The 19328-nt window shown below is 51.1% G+C and overlaps 6 protein-coding genes across 6 annotated transcripts; 3 read left to right on the top strand and 3 right to left on the bottom strand.

Moving 5' to 3' along the window:
- Nucleotides 1–1212: 1212 nt before the first annotated feature.
- J4E82_006425 (uncharacterized protein) lies at nucleotides 1213–2857 on the top strand (the record flags this gene model as incomplete). Its single annotated transcript, XM_051732682.1, has 2 exons — nucleotides 1213–1351; nucleotides 1404–2857. The coding sequence occupies 2 exons, from the start codon at nucleotides 1213–1215 to the stop codon at nucleotides 2855–2857; spliced, it is 1593 nt and encodes a 530-aa protein (XP_051587632.1).
- Nucleotides 2858–3558: 701 nt separating this feature from the next.
- On the bottom strand, nucleotides 3559–4131 carry J4E82_006424 (uncharacterized protein; the record flags this gene model as incomplete). Its single annotated transcript, XM_051732681.1, has 1 exon — nucleotides 3559–4131. The coding sequence occupies one exon, from the start codon at nucleotides 4129–4131 to the stop codon at nucleotides 3559–3561; it is 573 nt and encodes a 190-aa protein (XP_051587631.1).
- A 782-nt stretch (nucleotides 4132–4913) lies between these two features.
- J4E82_006423 (uncharacterized protein) lies at nucleotides 4914–5501 on the bottom strand (the record flags this gene model as incomplete). Its single annotated transcript, XM_051732680.1, has 1 exon — nucleotides 4914–5501. The coding sequence occupies one exon, from the start codon at nucleotides 5499–5501 to the stop codon at nucleotides 4914–4916; it is 588 nt and encodes a 195-aa protein (XP_051587630.1).
- A 1027-nt stretch (nucleotides 5502–6528) lies between these two features.
- On the top strand, nucleotides 6529–7539 carry J4E82_006422 (uncharacterized protein; the record flags this gene model as incomplete). The annotated part of the gene is made up of 1 exon (XM_051732679.1): nucleotides 6529–7539. The coding sequence occupies one exon, from the start codon at nucleotides 6529–6531 to the stop codon at nucleotides 7537–7539; it is 1011 nt and encodes a 336-aa protein (XP_051587629.1).
- Nucleotides 7540–11980: 4441 nt separating this feature from the next.
- On the bottom strand, nucleotides 11981–12727 carry J4E82_006421 (uncharacterized protein; the record flags this gene model as incomplete). The annotated part of the gene is made up of 1 exon (XM_051732678.1): nucleotides 11981–12727. One exon carries the CDS (start codon nucleotides 12725–12727, stop codon nucleotides 11981–11983), a length of 747 nt encoding a protein of 248 aa, XP_051587628.1.
- A 3560-nt stretch (nucleotides 12728–16287) lies between these two features.
- Nucleotides 16288–16938, top strand: J4E82_006420 (uncharacterized protein; the record flags this gene model as incomplete). Its single annotated transcript, XM_051732677.1, has 3 exons — nucleotides 16288–16312; nucleotides 16392–16547; nucleotides 16745–16938. 3 exons carry the CDS (start codon nucleotides 16288–16290, stop codon nucleotides 16936–16938), a joined length of 375 nt encoding a protein of 124 aa, XP_051587627.1.
- Between the last annotated feature and the right edge of the window lie 2390 nt (nucleotides 16939–19328).

Below are 19328 nucleotides of genomic sequence, written 5' to 3'. Positions count from 1 at the left end.
AGCCATATCGAGTATAATTCACTTCTGTTATATATTCACATTCTCGAGCTTGGGTATATACCACGCTTGCAGTGGACGTTGTGAGGGGTGGTTCTTAGGTCTTTGGTAAAATTACATGATACTGAAAATTTATGAATCACGGGCACATCGCGATACTCTGTGTTTGAACATGCGAGCAGTTTGTATCGTGAGAGGCCATTGTAGAGTATGCCCGTCTGTTGTGATCGAGGCGCTGCCGTAGAAGGGCGGAAGAACATCAGAGCTGACCAAGCGAAATGACTGATCGTTAACATCAAAACCGTCGAACAACGGCGCCAAAAGTATTTGCGCTCCATCTCCAATGGTTGTCTTCTTTGTTACTTGACAGTGACTATCACGTCCGGCTTTTACCATTAGCTTTGGTACAAAACATCGCGGTCGGAGCGTGGGTCGCCCAAAGGAAGGCACGGTGCCACCCGACGGAAACTCCCTGAGCACGTTGATGAAGAGACGGCAAAATACGATGGTAGCGTTACGAGTATAGCCTTGCAAGCTCTTCAGCCTCGGTCTAAAATGTTGCCCCTATCAGTACACTGGATGCGCTCTGTGCTCAGTATTAGATACGTGGCCAGCGCACTCAGTCTAGTTACTGACGAGGCTACAAACGGCTGCGTATGATCCTGGAGGAAAGTACGAAGAAAATGAAGTCCATTAGTGGCGTTTTCAGCGTTGAATTGACTGTAGACTTAGAGACTCGAAGCTTCGCCAAGTCATTGCGGATTCTAGTCCGCCTGCGTCTCCGCCGAAAGAAGGCGAACTCAGACCAGTTAGTGTCGCGTGCATTCCCCGGAGATTTCCAGGACCAATCAGCCAGGACACAAAGCTAATCTTGCCCAGGGTCGTGTTTCCAAAATTAGTTGCCAACGCCTAAGATCAGTTTCCAGACAAGGCTCTCAGCGGAAGTGACCTTAACCCTCCCACTCTCAGTCTCCATACTACATCGTATCCCGAACACGATGCTAGTTGCTGCAACGTGCACCATGGAAGCCGACATCCGTATATGCATTGATCGTGCGTAGTTGAAATTACTCCACAAAATATCCTTTAATAGCATTGGGTAGGTATCTCCAAGACTTATATAACGAGAGCATGTCCATGAGTGTCTACCATCATCAATAAGAGCCTAGCAGTAATCCACCACAAGACGCTCAACAGTCCGACTATCTAGGCATCATGAAAAGAAATCAGTTGATCAGCCTCGCGCTTCTTGCGCCGAGCTGTCAAGCATACGTCTGGCCCAGCCAGTACGACCAGCTTGACGACCTCTTGTTCTTGCAATCTGGGTACATCAAAGATGGAACACTATCGGATCGTACGTATCTTATACTCTCAATTCATTTGACCCAGAGCTCATAAAGTAATAGAAGTCATGACCTGCGATTTTGGCGCTGGCCAGCCCGGTATTCAGAAAGCCGCAGAATGGGTACGAACTGCCTTCCACGACTCCGTTACACATGACGCCAAAACCAAGATTGGCGGTTTGGATGCCTCGATACAATACGAGCTTGACCGACCAGAGAACTTGGGTGCTGCACTCAACAACACCTTGGCCGACATATCTAGTTCAGTCGACATCAGGAGCTCCGCAGCCGATGTTTTGGCCTTATCATTAGTCATGTCCGTGGCTCGTTGCGCCAATATGCGCGTTCCTTTGAGACTAGGCCGCAAGGATGCGACGGAAGCTGGTATCAAAGGCGTACCGGAAGCCCACACGGATCTCGACACCACCAGGAAGAGATTTGAGACTGCCAGCCTGAGCGAGACCGACATGATCACTTTGATTGCTTGTGGTCACAGCATTGGTGGTGTTCACTCTGTTGATCACCCCGAGATTGTTTCTGGTCCAGTCAGCGCAGAGAACAAAGCGAGTTTTGATACCACCCTGGGCGTGCTGGATAACAACGTGGTATTGGAGTACCTTGACAACTCGACAGCCAATCCATTGGTCGTCAATCCCAACAACACGTTAAACTCCGACAAGCGAATCTTTGCTGCTGACGACAACAAAACCATGCGCAAGCTTGCCGACAAGGCTTACTTCAAGTCCCAGTGTGAGGCTGCATTCGAGAAAATGCTTAGTCTCGTACCAGGCGATGTCACACTGACGGAGCCCTTGGAGCCAGCCGACATCCGACCTTACATCTCATCCTACTCACTCAAGGACGGCTCAGTCCAGTTTTCTGGACGCATCCGTGTTCGCATCACGCCAGTAACTGGTCGTGACTCAGACAGCCTTACCGCTTCTATCATTCCGAAATCGCGTGGCAATACCACAGTCGCCGAGATCGCTGCTCGCCGTGCCACCTTCCAAGGAGGAACCTCTTTTGGATACCTAGACGAGAACTTCCAATGGTTCGAATTCGACCAGACGCTCAATGCTAGCGAGGCATTCGACTCGTTTACCATTCGCGTCAATGATGACACCTACGACAATGGGGGCACAGGGAGATACCCTGTGAATGCCGATATTCTCTACCAAGATGCGCAGTCCTGCGTCGCTTGGGATGCAACCAAGCAGGAAGGCACTTTGACCATCACTGCTGCTGTATCCAAGGCACTTCTGAAGGGTGGTGCGACTCCGCAGATCAATGTTGTGAAGAAGAACAAGATCCAAGGCAACTTCATTCCTCGCTTGCAGCCAGAGACCATCCCTATGACCCGCGCAAGCAAAGAGACAGCAGAGTACGTCTACTTCACTGCCTCAACAATCTTGTCGGCTGATGGGCTCGCCCCTACGGTTGACATTGAAGTTGGTGACTCCAAGGTGGAGTACATCACGACAACTGGTCTTACTCAGCAAGAGTGCGCTTCGTTATAGATACCCAATATTTAATTTATAGATTTCCTTCATCCAAATTCATAAGCATTTTGTTCAGAATACTGCTACGCTAGCCCCCTTCAAAGACCACTTTCATCACGCTCATCATGCATGCACTGCTTGCCAAAACCAGGAGAAGGCTCTGCCTTAGTTTAGCCTGAATCTAAAGTGTAATGTTCACTTTGCAAGGCTCGAAACCACTAGAAACTATATCACGCATCGAAACCATACTACCCAGGCTCCGTGCATCTTATCTCACCCTTCATTCAAGTGGTAAGTTGGTATTCAGAACATTGCGCGGCAGTCTTAACGTCTGATGTATGACTGGTCGAGTATACACTTTTGTACGCCTTTATCTTCGGCGCTGTTGACGTCAAGACAACTCAGGAAGCATTGCCTTCTTAGTGTTGCCAGCGCGGAGATTTAGTGAAAGAAATTTCTCTATGAAAGCAAAACATCCATGGTACATGTCTTCTCTCAAGTAGCATACATATCCTGGCTGCTAGAGAGGTTTAGCGCGCGATCACGGTGCTCAGTGGTATGCAATATAACTACACACGTCCCGCGCTAGTCGGTCTTCCAGGTGCATAAAACTCTTGAATGTCTATAAGACCAATCCAAGCTCTAAGCCATTCCTCGTCATCTAATGATACATCGTCCACATCAACCACACCCAAAACGCCGGACTATGCAATACAATCCTACAACTTCGATGAAAGCTTTCCGCTCTTCTGCGCAGTATAGGTGGCGATGAGATCCATCAATGTCGGACTCAGTACATCGTATGTCTGGAGTCCCTCCTTCCTGAACTTCTCTCTTACGGCATCAATTTCCTTGGGGTTGAAACCTTGCTCGATGATGCTGCTGACGAATGCCGCGAATTGGGGCTCCTGCCATCCCTTCTTATCGCTAAGTTCGGTGTGCACAAAGTCCAGGCCCTTGAATGGATGGTCGACCACGATGCGACCAAAGAGGTGAACTCCGCACTCCTTGCAGGTATTGCGTTGGATGGCCGCCGACTCGTCGATTATGTGCAGTTTGTTACCGTTGGCGGTTACGGAGAGGGCATCTACGGGAACGACACCAACGACTGAGAAGAGAGCGCCCTTAGGCTTCCAGCATTTTGAGCAGCCGCAAGCGTGGTTGTGCGCGACGTTGCTGGAAAGGGTGACTTCGACCTTCTTGGAGGGGCAATGGCAGTAAAGCTTGCCGCCGGGAAAGTTGGGGTCGCCCTTCTTGATACCGTTATCGATGGCGGGATGGATTGATGGCATGATGGGTAGAGATTTGAACTTGGTTTGTTTGTTGAAAGAGATGGTTGTGTAAGAGGGTTTGGATGGTTGCAAGCTCGCAGTTACTCAGGTACCTGGCCACACTATATACGGGTTTCTGTTCCACATCGAGACTATTACCCCCTCACCGGACTGCGCAACCGATCAAGAAAGGACCGCAGCAAATATGGTGCGATCGCATGCAAACTGATGGTATTGTGGACATGATGTGCGGAACCGCATAGTGTTACCGCTTTAGGTCACTCGGCCCTTCCCCGCCTCGCGTTAGAGATTACCACAATCGAGGAGCTTCGGCGTGCCGATATAGACGCTGCGGTGCCGCGGACTTTCGCCAATGCAAAGAGTATACATTGTCGCAGGAAGTGGAGGTTGCGGAAAAGGACCGCAAAATGTACAGATGCAATTTTGTTGGTGATGAATCTTAAAGTTCGTGGCGGACCCGACGACTGGGGCGTCAGATTCGCTCCCGGAAAACCCTGGATCCTGCCGTCTCCTCGTTTTTCCACCCACCCAGCAACTACAGCGAGCGCCTCCCGCAAGTCGTCCGCAAAACACATCCATCGCAGTAGTCAAAATCGTATCATACGATGACATCCAAACGAGTGCATACGTTCTCGAGCTCTAGACGCGCAAGACGAACAACGTAGCAACTCAGCAACGTCGCATAATCTAAGACCACTTTTTCAATCCTCATGAACCTCATCGGGTCGATTCTAGGGTCAATCAAACCATCTTCAATATAGATCCAGTTACCCCATGCTGTTTCAACGAAGATTCGCTTTTGCATCAGCTGCAGCAGCTCCGATGTTCGCCCTCTGTCGAAACTCTTCAACGTCCACCATGAGTTGGGCGGCTATTATTCTGCTCTGGAACCACAGCTCGGCTTCTTCTACAGCGTAACGTTCAGCTATGAGTTTGTAGCGCTTCTGATGCAGCTGCGATATTTGTACATCCGCGCGATACTTCATGAGCATCTCCTCTGGTGTTTTTAACTCTTCGTTGTACCCGAAACCGGGGAAATCGATGCGTTCTCGGATATCCTCTACCTTTTCCTTGTGCTTGGCGCCAGTCTGCGGATCCGGAATCGCTCTTGATCTCTCACCCACAAAATCGGCCAGACGTGGACGGCGTGTTTCTAGGCGCCTTTCGGGTTGGGAGTCATCTGCGAACCGCACATGCTTGTGGGGCCTTCGCTGATCGTGATCCAGATAATCTGGCTGTTGCCGAATCTCTCCTCTAGATATATACACTCTTCCATCGATTTTCTGGGAGCTGCTGAAGATGCGACAGTCTAGTTCGGGATTCTTTGGTCGCCCTTGGGCTGCGTCGCGGGTCATCCGAGGACGCTTCATTTCGTGGTTATGATCATCGATTGTCGTATCACCAGGGCGCTTCTGTTGTCGTTGCGCCGGGCGAAGAGGCAGGCTGATCTCAGACTGTGAGCTTTTGGAAATCTGATCGACTTTGGATGGACTTCTATGTCTAGTCTCCGTGGCTCTGGATGGCCGAGGGATCTCTTCCTTTGCAGCCGGTAGATACGGTGAGCGACCATGACGTACAAGCGCCATTGGGGTATCAAGCAGTGGGGTAGATACCCGTTGAGAGGTGGACGTATTACGGGACATTGAGAGTAAATGTTGATATTGCAAGCGTGTGGTCAAAGAGTGTGGAATTGTTGGTTTGTCCAAGCGTTGGCTCTGGACTAGTCGTATTGGGCTATCAGGATTTCAAGACAGGCGAAGTGAAGGTGCAGTATCAGAAGAAGAGGACTAGATGTTAGAGAGACGTTTTCCGAGAAAACTCTGACGGATCTAATTCTACCTAGACACTGATAGCCTTCTGACGGAGGTCGTCACTACGTATTTGTGCTGGAGCACATTGCAATAGCGTAAAGACTGCGCGGACGCTGGCTGCGAGTAGCAGCCTCGCATTTACTTGTGAAAGGGATCAAGGTCTGCGCTTTGTATGTTTCGAATTGGGGTCGAAGATAATGTAGTATGATACAGGTAAGTGTATCAGAGTGCTAGGTAAAGTGCTCTCTGTCACTCCAAAGAACGAACTTCCACTCCTAGTATCGATCCTGAAACTTTTGTTTGCTTGACCTGATAGGCTAGCTCTGGTCGCTTGACGTATTCACTGATCACTGTCCCGTAGTTGCAGTATGGGTCACACAATGGGTGAGAGCACCGTTCCATGGTTCCAGGCAGTTCGCACACTCTTACAAAACTCTCGTCTATGCTATTTGCATCACATCCAACATTCCCTCTTTACGCGACAACCTGAGTAAAACGAGTTAGCAAAACTCTTGCCCCCACCGGATCTACCTATATTTCGAACCCTACTAGTCGCACAAACACTTGGAAATTCCCAACACTCACCATGACTGAGCCATCGAACGTACCTATTGAGAGCATCACTTATACACACAAAGACGTCGATTGTGTCCTTCTCGATCGACTACTGGGCCGCATGACACCACTCTCAGCTCTTGCAGGACCAGCGCCGCAGCAACAGGTCCTAGGCTCGCTCGCGATTCTTCCCATCGAACTACTTCTCATGGTCCTCGAGAACCTTGCAGTCACCGATGTGATGCGTTTCCGACGCTGCAACCGATTCGCAATGCACGTCGTTGATACAGAATCGCTTCTTCGCCTTTGCTTGCAATTTGCACCAAACACCGTCATAGGAATGATGGCTCTCAGAATCTCTACGCACGTTACGCCACAGCAGCTATGCAACAAGGTCCTGCAGAGAGATTGCGACCAAATCCGGATCAAGGACGTTTTACCGGGACCAGCAATAAGATACACTGAGTACCGATGCGGACAGTTGGCGCAGCACATATACCTTCCTGCATGCACGCGACTTTGTGTGGAGTGCATACGACATGAATCCCGTGTGACGAACTGCGAGTTGACAATGGGGTACCAAATCTATGAAACCGAAGACTTTACCATGACACCGAGTTTTCGCACTCTCCCTGTCACCTTGACGAACGGCCTGAACAAGTTCAGAGCGGAAGCGCAAGAAACACTGTACACTGTTCGTCTCGAATCAATGAACAATCGAACTCATGATCTCATAAATCTTGAATGGGCTTTGAGGAAGCACGACTACACTCGACCCAGCGTCTCCGTCATCTCAGCTGTTCCGATCACCATTGCGCGACATATTCCCATAGTGGTTGCACCTTTGGTAAACTCGATGTCATTCCAGGTGGAGCAGGGATATTACTGCAGCACTTGCTTACACACCGAAGTTGAAGAGGAAGTCTATACCCGAAAGTCTTTCTCTGATCATCTCCGAGACTGTCGCGTTCGGCCTTTTTCCCCAGTATGGGAATTCCGGTCTAATTTAAAGGTCGATCTAGAAAGTTACGAGTGTGACTGACATAGTCTTAAGGAGGTGTGGGTTGCTTCAGACGAGACGATAGCATAGTCTAAGAACAGTGTTTATAGTCCAGAACCTCCTAGATGTTTGTTCTATATTGTCGCTATTGTTATGTATTGTCTCCATTTGATCTGATCAAACGTACATCATCATGCCGCCAGATCTCCTCTTCGACTTGTATACGTTCGAAGATCCAGGTCTAAGGATGTCGTGGGTACTGATAGACAGTTTACCAATCACCGGATGTTATGCAAGCTTTCATTAGTTCAACTGTCTTCCCAAATGAACGCGCTTGTGCCACAGATATCTTGGCATACAACAAAATGCCGCAAACTCGCAAGGTACACTAGGTTGAGTATGTACACCCATCTTGCGGAGACTTTGAAGCATAGTCAGGAACAGAACTGTTTCAGTGTCATCGAACGCGAGCCAAGTGGTCTGGCGAGCAGATAGTCGCTGGTCCGGTTCGGCCTGGGGGCATTACAGAGCGTCATTTGGAAGCGAGCATAGGGAAAATTGGCGGTTGTTGAGTATGTGCGGATGTAGCGAGGACCTCCAAGTCTGACTAGCAGTGAAGTATTCCCGTCGCAATAGGATTCCTCATGTTCAGGCTTTGCTTACTTATCACTTGGTGTCGTGGTGTCTTCTGGCATAGAGCTGATGCTCACATCTATGAGCGGGAATACTGGGCTGTGAACAATTAGAGACGATAGTACAAGGCCTGAACACTACCTTCTGATCCATGTGTACCCAGGACGTTCTTCAAGCACGTCACCAAAATGAGCACACGCGCTACAGAGCGGCTACTAGTTTGTAACTGTCGTCCTGGGGGCTACTCCTCAACTCTCGCGCACCCATCTCTTCGCGCCTCAAGATCAGACATGAAGTGTACGTCACGCTTCAAGCGCCAGATGCAGACCTGCCTGCTTACCAAGGACATGCCATCTCGGGGTCTCCGAGACATACCACTCCGCATGTTCTGTCGTCGCATCCCTATCTCCACTATCTCCTCTTGTCTCAATATCCAACATTCACAGCCCCATCTTCATACCGTTCACGCATGCTGCGATATTGCCATGGCGATTGCAACCCAGTGAAGCAGGCATGATGATGCGTAACTGAAGCAAACGACATCCTACAATGTGAACCCATGTACGGCAGAAAAGCACGTTGCGATTGGCTGTGAAGATGTTTGATGTCGAAACAGACATGGAGGCGGCGCAGCATGTCGCGCATGAACCCTGGGGGCTATTTTTGAAATGACGGGAGGGTGGAGCGATGGAGGAGCTGGGGGCCGTAAGGCTGGCGCTGGCGTGGCGGTTCCTGAAATTCGGCCCCCAGATAGGTCTTGGGAAGGTAGTCGCATTTGCCGCTTTGTACTTCGAGCGAGCGCGTCGTCCGTCTTACATCTTACAAAGGCATGGCGGCGGCTGCCGCGTCGTATTCTCGATATTGGATTCATCAGCCGCACGATCAGGTGGGATACCACTCCCACCGATGAGCATGCGTTGGATTAGTGGCTTGATAACTTGCATCAGGTACTGGTGGCTCAGCCCTGCGAACTCGGTGCTGCGCCTCAGCCGTCACCACCCACCGAACGATGGCTTCCCGCAAGTATGTCACAAACCACCACGCATCGACCACCGAACACATACCTCATACGCATAGCCATTGCCCAATCACTTGCAATTTTTCTGCCAGTACCTGAGGCCGGCACAGCCCTGTTTTTGTGACCTTATCGCAGCAAAGTATCCATTGCACTTCGGCTACCGACCCATAGCTGGAGAAGATTTTCTTGGGTTGGGCAGGGCCGCTGCGACTCCACAGAACAGGGACCCCAGCAAGCGAGCGCGACACGTTGACATTTGCACCGGACTGCACGAAGATATGCTAAGGAAAACCAAAGTATTGGACTGTGGGGAAGGAAAGGTCGGGTGGTTGGGATGAGGTTGGTTCGGACGGGTGTGCAGACGATGATTTGGCGATGAGTCGATGGACACGTTGACCAGCGAGCAGCCTCGCCAGACGGAAGGGGCACGTCCTGGTAAATGCGGGGAGACGTGAGCTGGCAATACAGCTTGCGCAATGCTTTTGTCTGTTTCAGAAGCCCGGACAGGTCCGACGATGCAGGAGAGTGATTATATGAGAGATTCGAGACCGCGCACGCTGGTGGGTATCTTGCAGGTACTCGATCAGGTTGACCGGTGAGGCTTCAATGCATGCACGCTGCACCTTTTCGGACGTGGACTAGAGAATTAGCTGCATATTGACCGGTGACAATGGAGCTGATGCAAGCTCCACAGGAGAATAAGAATATGCATATCATATGCAACTATCCATCATGGACTTGATTTCGTTGAACTGTCGTTGTTTAGCTGGTGTGGCCAGTTATGATCGAATTCTGCGATCAATAGAGTGGGGTTGGTGGTGCCGTTTGACCGGCAGCTGGCATCACCCACGGTGTTTGATGATTATCAGTCAGGAACCTCCCTGATGATGGTGAGATAGCTGCCGGAACATAGGGGACAGTTGTCAATGCACGATTAAGATGGAGAAGTGTTCTGGAATGCAGATGTCGCTGCTGTATTCTGGCTAGATTCTGATGTGGAGAGGTTGGCGGGGCCTTTCGGGCTGGACAGTGCGAAGGGCAGCAGCTCCTGTCTCCTGATGTTTGCAGTCTTTCTTCTACCTCAATATGATGGCCAACTTGTGTCTTCAATATGTGACGTGTGTTAATGGTAATTCGGTCGTTCTGCGGCGGACGCGCAATAACTTGTATAGGTTTCTCGTTCGATCTTCGTATCGCGGCTTGAAGCGAGACCGTTGCTATTATCGTGAGGCTACTATTGTAGATCACCAAATTATGGTAATATCACCGTGACAGTATTTTTGGCAGTGGCAACAACATCTGTTGCGAGCTTGTTGTGGTGAGGGTTGTGAGAGCGGCGAAGATTGAACACTGCCTGCCAGTGCGCAACACACCTGCCCGTTCAGCGCCCGTACCCCGCAACACCACCAAACCACCATCACCACTGTCCACTCTTAGTAATCATCTACCAAGACTCTATCACACTGGGCACACTTTCGGACATGTCAAACCACGATACCTCCGTTTCTCGCCACCAACCTGGCAGACCCTGACCTTATCCCGTGTGAGATGTGAGATTCCAAGGTTCTCATCCGGACCCTGACGTCTGCCATGCCCCGCATCGCAATCCTCCCTGGACGATAATCAGAATTCTGCCGTCAAGAACCTTGGTGATAAGACGTCATGAGTAACAAGGCAAGCACCCTGAATGCCATCAAAATACTTGACCAGGGCCCCGGCACAGCTGACAATGATGTCGTCCTGGTTTTATCCTGGGGCCGAGGGCATGTATGTCAGACAGTGGCTTTGTGGCTCAGTATTGCACTTTGGCCTTGAAGAAGGAAGTGGCATGACAGTTTGCGCGACTGCGAAATGCACTAGCAGCGCGCGATGCAAGTCTCACTTTGATATCGCGAGAGGGTGTATCAAACCCACAATTGTCTTCGCTGGGCGAGATTGAGGGTGCAGTGCGCGCCAGGCAGACATCAGGGTCCAGTCGCATACCAACAAAATCTTGGTAACGAGGGTGTTCACGCATCCGTATCAGGCGCCGGCGATCAATATATTCCTGGCCACATGATGGGAAACTTGGCTAGCGATAAGACAAGGTGTTGCTGGTGCCCTGAGATGTGATTGGTCATGTCTAGGCCGTAACAAAGGGAAGAGCCTTGAGGGAGCAGCCGAGGTGTGTGTCGTGTGGGAGTCATTGATGGATCAAGACTGTCTTGTGTGTGACTGTTTCAGTGTAATGTGGCTCGGTGGTCTCTATGTCTGGAGCTAGCACTTGCGCTATCGGCAGAGCATCTGCCAGCCGTTAGTTCCGAGTACGAGGAAGCTATGGAAGTAATACTAGTATTATTTTCAGGTAATGGGGCAAAGACACTTCATGATGGCAAAGTGGTGTTAGGTGATTATGAATTATTTCCATTATTAGCTATCTAGCCAGATCCCTTAGTCTCGGGCCAGCAACGTCATTCCAAGTATCCTCCGCATCATCAGGGTCTATTACCCTGGCGTGCATCATCCATTCCCCCCTCAACACCGCAAAGGTGGAGGCATGCAACTGTTTGATCCTCTCAAGGTATCATTCCACCGTTATCCTGCACTACCCAAGAGCATGTATAAGCAACGCAGAAGCAAAGCGTGCGATAAAGCATGTATGAATGTGTGTTTGGTGGTGGTGGCGCGCACCGGCGCGGAGCTTTTGCAGCGTCCGCCCGCGGATGTCGTGGTGGGATCGGAGTGTTCGACCGCGCGGCCGCTAGGCCTCGTAGCCGTAGATGGTAGTGTGGGTATCGTATTATTCAATAGATCGTATTTCGTAAGGCGCAAAGAAAGTCTTCAAGTCATCATTCATCGGTAGTAGCCAGACGACCGGTGCTCGCGAAGGTCCCGTGTCGATGGCTCGCGGACCTCGACAGCGTAGTGCTTTGCAGCTCGGCACTGCTTAGCCAGGTCCTCCTCGTAGAGGGAGCCGCGCTTGGAGCTGGGAGTGTTGCTAATCTCGGCAAGTGGTCGCTTTGGTCGGCTGGTGCTGTGCTGTGGCCAGTCGACGATCTCACCGTTGCGTGATCGTGATGATGACTTTGTCTTGGTCTTTGATTCTTGGTCAACCTTGACGGAGTGGCTTCGTCGGGGAGAGGCGGGTGCTGTGCGGGGAGCAACGTAGTAGCTGCGGTCCATGGAGACAAATGGCTTGCGGGATCGGTGACGGATGCTGCGCTCAATGGCCTTGAGGAGGCTGCAGACTTCAACGTAACCGGCTGGGATCTCTACACGGACGAGCTTGTTGTCTTCCTCGACAGTTGAGTAGGTGGCTCCGTCCGACTTTTGGTAGATGTAGCGGGCCACTTGTTGGGCTAGGCCGTGACCGACCTCGCAGAGTTGCTCGTGGTTGCGGTGGACTTCGTAGGGGTTGTGGCAGTAAGCACACTTCCTGGCGTGCATCTCGAAGTGGTAGGCGGCCCAGCTCTCAGCAGTGTTGACAGGACGGGAGAAAGAGTCGACGGGGTCCTCGTAGAAGCCGACCACACGCTCCTTCTTGGCCGTGGAAGGCCGTGAGTGAACGATGGTCGGTTGGTTTGTGCGTGCGGAAGGCATCTTGGGAGATGATGTGGGTGAGTTCTTCAGAATAGACTTTGGGGAAGCCGTTGTGACGTTGTTCCCAAGGTACGGAATGGTGTTGGTGAAGTCACTCCCAGTGTGGGAGGGTAACTTTGGTGTGGTAGTGTTGTTGGTGTTCTGTTTTTGCTGACGGTGGTAGATGGTAGACTGTTGGTCGTGTGAACAGCAGGTCGTAGTCGTTTCGAGTGAGTTGGTTTAGATAGAGGGTCTATGGTGGGCGCGGATGGCATGGAATATATGTCTCGATCCTCTACAGCGGCCGCATGCCCAGGGTGTGGGTGGAAGCCTGAGCTAGGCATGGGTTGCCTGTGACCATCAGCAGGGGCTAGGTTAGCACCTCTTAGCCTCCAGGACTAGGGGGCCATGGCCTGCTAGCGAGGGCGGTGACTGCAATTGTTCCTCTCGATCCGTGCATGACGACGATGTCTTGGGAACCGCCGCTAGAGGCATGTTTCGTCAGTCAGAGGGCCGTCAACGGCCGCTGGTCGACGGCGCTGTCATTGGCGATGATGAGCTGTCGCTTCGCCAGAGAATGGGCCCAGGAGTGCCAGCAACCGCCGCATCGACTCGTGCCGCGCGTGTCAACGTGTCCAGTCGGGCAGAGAACACCTATGCTGTCTCTCCAACGACATTGCTCGCTCGCTGTGGATGCGGTCTGATTATTCGATGCTGAGCCTCATGTCGCTGTCCGCGTTCGCATTACGGTGTTGAGGGGTGGGCGGGTGCCGTCGCTGCCTGTTTTCTCGAGGCATCAGCCACGGCAGCCACACCCAATGCGGGCAAGACTTGTTTCCTCCCCACCATCGCTCTGCTCATTTGCGCAGCACTCGCACAATCTCACCGCTACACAAGTTCGCGCATAGCCACAACCTTCCGCAGCCAATCCGTCAACTAATGCATGCCATAGAGTGGCTGTTGATGGCTGTTGAAGCCCATGTGCAAGTTTGCGTGTCGCTGCGAAATTGCACTGTGCGCCGCTGCCATGGTTCAGACCGGCGGCTGCAACTCACGACGAGACCCGCAACACCTCATCTAGGGCTGTGCTAAAGGGCATAGCTTCGTCTGCGCCCTTGAACGCACACCAGTCGAGGGCGCCGAATGTGCAAAATGTTTGCGTGTCGCTCAAAGACTCATCAGACACCCTGCTACTCGACGCTTGCCGAGCAACGTGCATGGCGCTATTCACCCATCGCTCGACTCGCCTGTCTCTTTCTGTCTGACCGGAGTTTGGCCCCTCGTCATTCGTCAATTGGGCTCTCTGGTGACTCTTTTTCACCATCGGCGCATTGGCACAGCAGTTCGCCCACTTTACCAACATGAACAGGCCCTATGTACCAATGTTTTCTCCAGTATACAGCAAAGTGTTTCATCACGAGAAACACGTTGACAAGCACCCGAATAGTACGTTTCAGGTCCAGCTGTCACTCGATTCTGCCCACCGTGAGTCAATTGTGCCCAATTTGGGACATTCGTGGTGTTTCTTTTTGGCGCTGTCTTATGACTCCCACTTTGACACGACGGTCGGCACTCCCCGTATGTCGGAGCCAGGGCTTCAAAGTGCCATTCGCGCTCGTACGGGCTCCAGGCACGGCTGAGTGGCACATGATCAAGTTGGTATCCTTGGCGGGAGTTTTTATGGGCTTCTAGCGTGATGCTGCTCATCATGACAGCCGCAAACACGGGTTCGGCACTGCACCGCCACAAACTCCCACTAGTTGCACGATAGAAAATTCCATCGTCATTCTGCCCCTCTCACGCACCCGTGCCCCCGTACTGAGACCCTCTTCCAAGTCTTGGATGCATGAAGATTGATGCACAAAGATCCGTTATCCAGAGTGAAGCTACGCTGTGGCGTCGTGGACAGGGTCTACTGCAGCCTAGTAATCTACGGCATCTTGGTTTATGGTAGTCGTGCTTCGGAGTGTACAACGTTCCGTTGCTCCTCGCGAGCTGTCTCAGTTGCCTTACAGGAACCAATCTTCGACGCACATGGTGCCGATAGACCCTTTGGCAACGTAATCTCCATGGCCTGTTCATGATATCATTCGTTCCTCATGGTCTGCTGATTTGACATCAGGTCTACCGCGATCCGGATCGGACCATTGACCTATCACCTTTGACAATGTCTAGGCAGCAAGTCCCCGCTCTGGCTGAGAACGACGCATCGAGCGATGGATATCGGCGGGGCAGATTAGAACAATCTGGCACCTCAAGCTTGGGTCGATTGGTGCTCGTGTTGCTTACCCAATCTTCTTGGAGAAGAACTCTAGCATGTGACCTCTTCACGTTCTAAGTATTGCTATACCAATAAAATTAGCAATATACGCTACCACCTGCAAGACTGTTGACCATATCCGGTGCGGTTCAGCCAGTGCCGTTTACATTCGACCGTCTAGCCACTTCTATACTGACAGTGCGTCAGGGTCCAGACAAGTTTGTGGGGTCATGCGGAGCGAGTCGGTCACGTGCAAACCCTTTCATCCTCCGAAAACAACTGACATCCGCCTCTTCAGCATTGCGCTTACTAAAGTCGCCGGAGACGAACGACAGCAGCAATCCGCGTTGCCTTCTTTCTTGGTTTGCATATTGAGTCCGGACTGAAGCTGATCTGTTGCCGTAGTAAGCGATAAAGCTGACCGAGTTGACCGGTTGCTGGACCCTTCATCAGCACAAACCTGTTCTTAACAAGATCGAACACCGCCAGGGGACAATCCTGTGTCAGCTCGGGCTATGCACCATCTGTCTGTTGCGCTTGCCTTTGGAAAAACGAAGTAGTGGCAAATGCATGTTTCGAAGTTCTCCACCTCCAGTGCGCCCAACGACGCCCCTACACTTGGCGATATATGATCGCACTCGTGAAGCGGCGATAGTAGATGAGCAGCGAAGAAGCGGTACACGATCAGCTCACTGCTGACCTGTACATGCGAAGTCTCCACGAGGACCGTCAGCCGCTGACTACCCCACAATCTGGCGGTCTCGCCGTTTCCGTTTATCGGGAGGTGCATTGTGCTGCTTGCTTTTCAAACTCAATCGCGCTCCAGACGATCGGAGATTTGTTTTGCAGATCCTCCGACCATCACGAGAAATCGCACAACTTGAACTATGGGCAACGCCCGAAAGCTCTCATGTACCCCAACAACCACATAATGCATAGAAGATGCAAGAGAAGGTCGACTTCTCTAAGATGATACGGTGAATAGATACCCAAGGCTGAGACACATGACCGCGCGTTTCAGCGGAACGGTAAGCCTTAGCCTGTTCCTGGGCTAGTTTGCGATCTGTGCTTCCACACCTCACACCGCTTTTCAGCGAAACTTTCAGCGAAGCGACAGATTTTGCTTGAAATACCTGCAGTCCCTTCAATTCTCTTAATTCTTTCTTTTCTAAAGACTCTGCCTTGACCGGTTACAGAAAGGAAACGACGTCGCGAAACAGAAAGAGAAGAGGAAATGCCACCCCGAAGCGTGTGTTTGAATGTGTTTACGTCCAGTCTTGGCGATGGCAATGGAGCGGTGAACAATGGTCGACATTCCATAATGGACAGGAGAGACAGCGCGCAGAGTGGTATGTTCGGATTCTTCGAAGTTACAATTGTACAACTCGAAATCGGTATTGCGATGCATTCTAACATGGCGATTAGACATTCCGAGACGGTCCTCTGACGGCTCTGTCGCATCGCAAGCCACGCCGCCAGCATCCACATCCCCGCTCCCGGCTTTCAATCGCCCCGAACTATTCCACTCTCTTCGTCCCATGGCTAGCACCGAAAGTTTGAACGGTTCTTTCACCAGCAAGCGTAAGTTTGAACTCCTATCTTCAGTTTCCATGTGGCGCGATGCAGGAACCGGACGTGATTCGCTACGCTGCATTAGCGCGCATGCGCCTCTCCACTTTATCCCACAATTATCGCGGCCGCTTTCATGGCCTGGCACTTTAGCACCACTACACTCATTTCAAACATCATGATGGCGACGTCTTACTAACATGCAACAGCTTGCACAACATGCTCTGGTGAACCCGCACGCCGCCGCTGCTCTCGCTGCAAGGCCGCTTACTACTGCGACCGCAACTGCCAAAAGTCGGACTGGAAGACCCACCGCAACGTCTGCGAACCCATCACGCAGACCTACTCCGCACCTGCTACACCCAACTTCTCCAACCCTGCCAGCCCAACCAATGAGTCTTGAAGATGCGACGCTGGACGTGTAGGCTATCGCATAGCTACACCGCCGCACTTGTAATCAGCAATGAAGTGGAGAACTAGACGGGGCGCCGAGGACGAATTGACGGAAGTGATATCAAGAGCAGGACTTGCTACGAACTAATGATACGGAATCAACTGGACATAGGGGAAAACTCGGGCGTTTGTGCTTTATTGGGCGTATGGGGTTTACCATTAGAAAGAGCAAAGCATTCAATTGCACTGCATAGCGAAACTAGCGAAATCATACTCATTATCAGCTTTTGTTTGGAGAAAGGACTTTCTACGCGTCTTTGCGAAACGTGAGGTTGTTGGAAAGTAATACGCGATGCTAGTTTCGGCAAGCGCGTTTGTGGACGGACTCACATATGTGGAGATACCTCCTTTAGGAATTGGCGCTTAGATCATAACAATGTAGTTCTGTGATATTGCCGCCGAAATGCGTCGCTGTTACTGACTCATTACCATACATATACGCTCACCGCTCCTGTCTTCAAAGCTTCCAACCCAGACCTACGTGTCATATTCCTTCGCGCGCTGTCCGCTGGGAGCCCTTGCACCTAGGTACGGTAGTTGTACGTGTGCCTCTCAAGTTGCCATGTCGGCGCACAATGTATCAAACTTACACTTGCCTTCGCTGGAAGCATGGTCTGCGCCTTTCGTTGAGAGCACGTGAGTTTTTCCGCTATATGATCGTGATCTCCCCATCGACAGAGTCTTTGACCTCATCCTTGGGAAGTTTTTCGAAGAAACCAATTCTTCGCACTGTATTTAGGCCAGCCGGGACAAGAATGAGGCCAGCGTAAGTCGATATCACCGCGGAACTTCCGTCCGACTTGTAACGGTCATAGCTTTTGGGTAGGTATCCCGTCCAAGTGAAATGCTCAGATAGCACCAGCAATACTGATCACATATATAAGTCATTAGTACTGTTCGATAAGTGTGAAGCCGCAAGGAGAGCTTACGAACGCATTGGAGGAGATGAGAACGATGAGTAACATCCGGGCATATTCCAATCGGGACCTCTGAGACCTGAGGGGGCCCTGTACGTATGGTTGGTCCATGGAAATAGGATGCGTAGAACCTTCTCAATGGTGGAATTCTGCCATGACTTTTATCATAGGTGAATGTACCGTATTGATCCTCAGACCTTGAAATGAGGCCAACAAGTATCCTTCCGTAGAGTGTGGTCGCTCCTTGGGCCACTTCTCCATAAGGAACATGTTCGTTCTTGGGCACGGACTCTACTGACACGAGAGTGCAGCAAGTTTTGTCAGTTGACCCGAAATCGACATCGCCATCTATGGAGGCCCATGACCATGATGGTGCTCTGTAAACGTCACTGCGTCTGCCTCGTATCCACTCTGATATTTTCCACGCCAACTGTTGGACGAAACCATGCTGCCAAATGCCTGCATGATATTCTCCGAGAACCGAAGCAAACGTTTCAGCCAAAGCTGCGATAGCAGGCAGTTTGTCGGTTTTTTTGGCCATAGCTCTTCGCGAATAATCGTTGACAATCCAAAGCCATTGCTCTAGGGCCTCTTCTTGACTCTCAGCAAGTTGAGAAACCAACATGGGCATTGGGTTATACTTCCAATCCATGCTCAACGCCTGATCTAAGCTCATCACACCTGCTGCACACCGCCATTCTAAAGTCGAGGGAGTGTACAAGAGTAGTCGATTGGCCATCATCTGTTCTTGTAAAGCCCATGCTCGCTGGCTCAATGGGTTGTCCTGCCTAGCAGCATGTCCACTGAAATCACCGATCCGAGCAGTGGCACTTCCAAACTGATCCAGCGATATTCGAAATGGTATTTGAACACTTGGAGATCTATCAGTAGGGCATCGTTGGAGGAATCCATCGGCTGCATCTGCTGCACTCGAAGCTAAAATGGTGACATAGGCCATGCTATATATTCTTGCCATGAACCCAATCTCACGGAGTTTGTCTTCCTGATCATCTTGGATGATGCATAGTGCGTCCACCTAAAAACATAGGTTAAATCATCCTCAAAAGAAGAGCAGCAGGGTTTCGCTTGGAATGACATCCTCCACTTACCCATAGATATGGTATCGAAAGTGAACGTGTAACAATAATAGCGTCTTTGATGGTCTGAGGAAGATCGCTGAGTTCCAAGTGTTGAGTTAGTGTCTCGAAGGTATGTGACCGGAGTTGAGTTTGTGAACCAGTTCCCCAGCAATACGAGAGGGCCGCGAATTTTCCAAAGGCTCCGTTCGTACAAAGTATCTTCGATGTTGCCACTTCAATGACACGTGTTGGGAGAGGTGAGTCAAGTTGCTCCGGGCAGCACTTATGAAGAGCACATTCCTTGATCCACCTCGAAATCTGGGTAGATGTGTTCGAGGGAGTCA

Source organism: Alternaria postmessia (assembly GCF_024291825.1).
Source record: "Alternaria postmessia strain BMP 2775 chromosome Unknown scaffold_37, whole genome shotgun sequence".
Taxonomy (NCBI): domain Eukaryota; kingdom Fungi; phylum Ascomycota; class Dothideomycetes; order Pleosporales; family Pleosporaceae; genus Alternaria; species Alternaria postmessia.
Note: the sequence above shows the minus strand (reverse complement) of the source record. Positions and strands in the feature narration are given on the sequence as shown.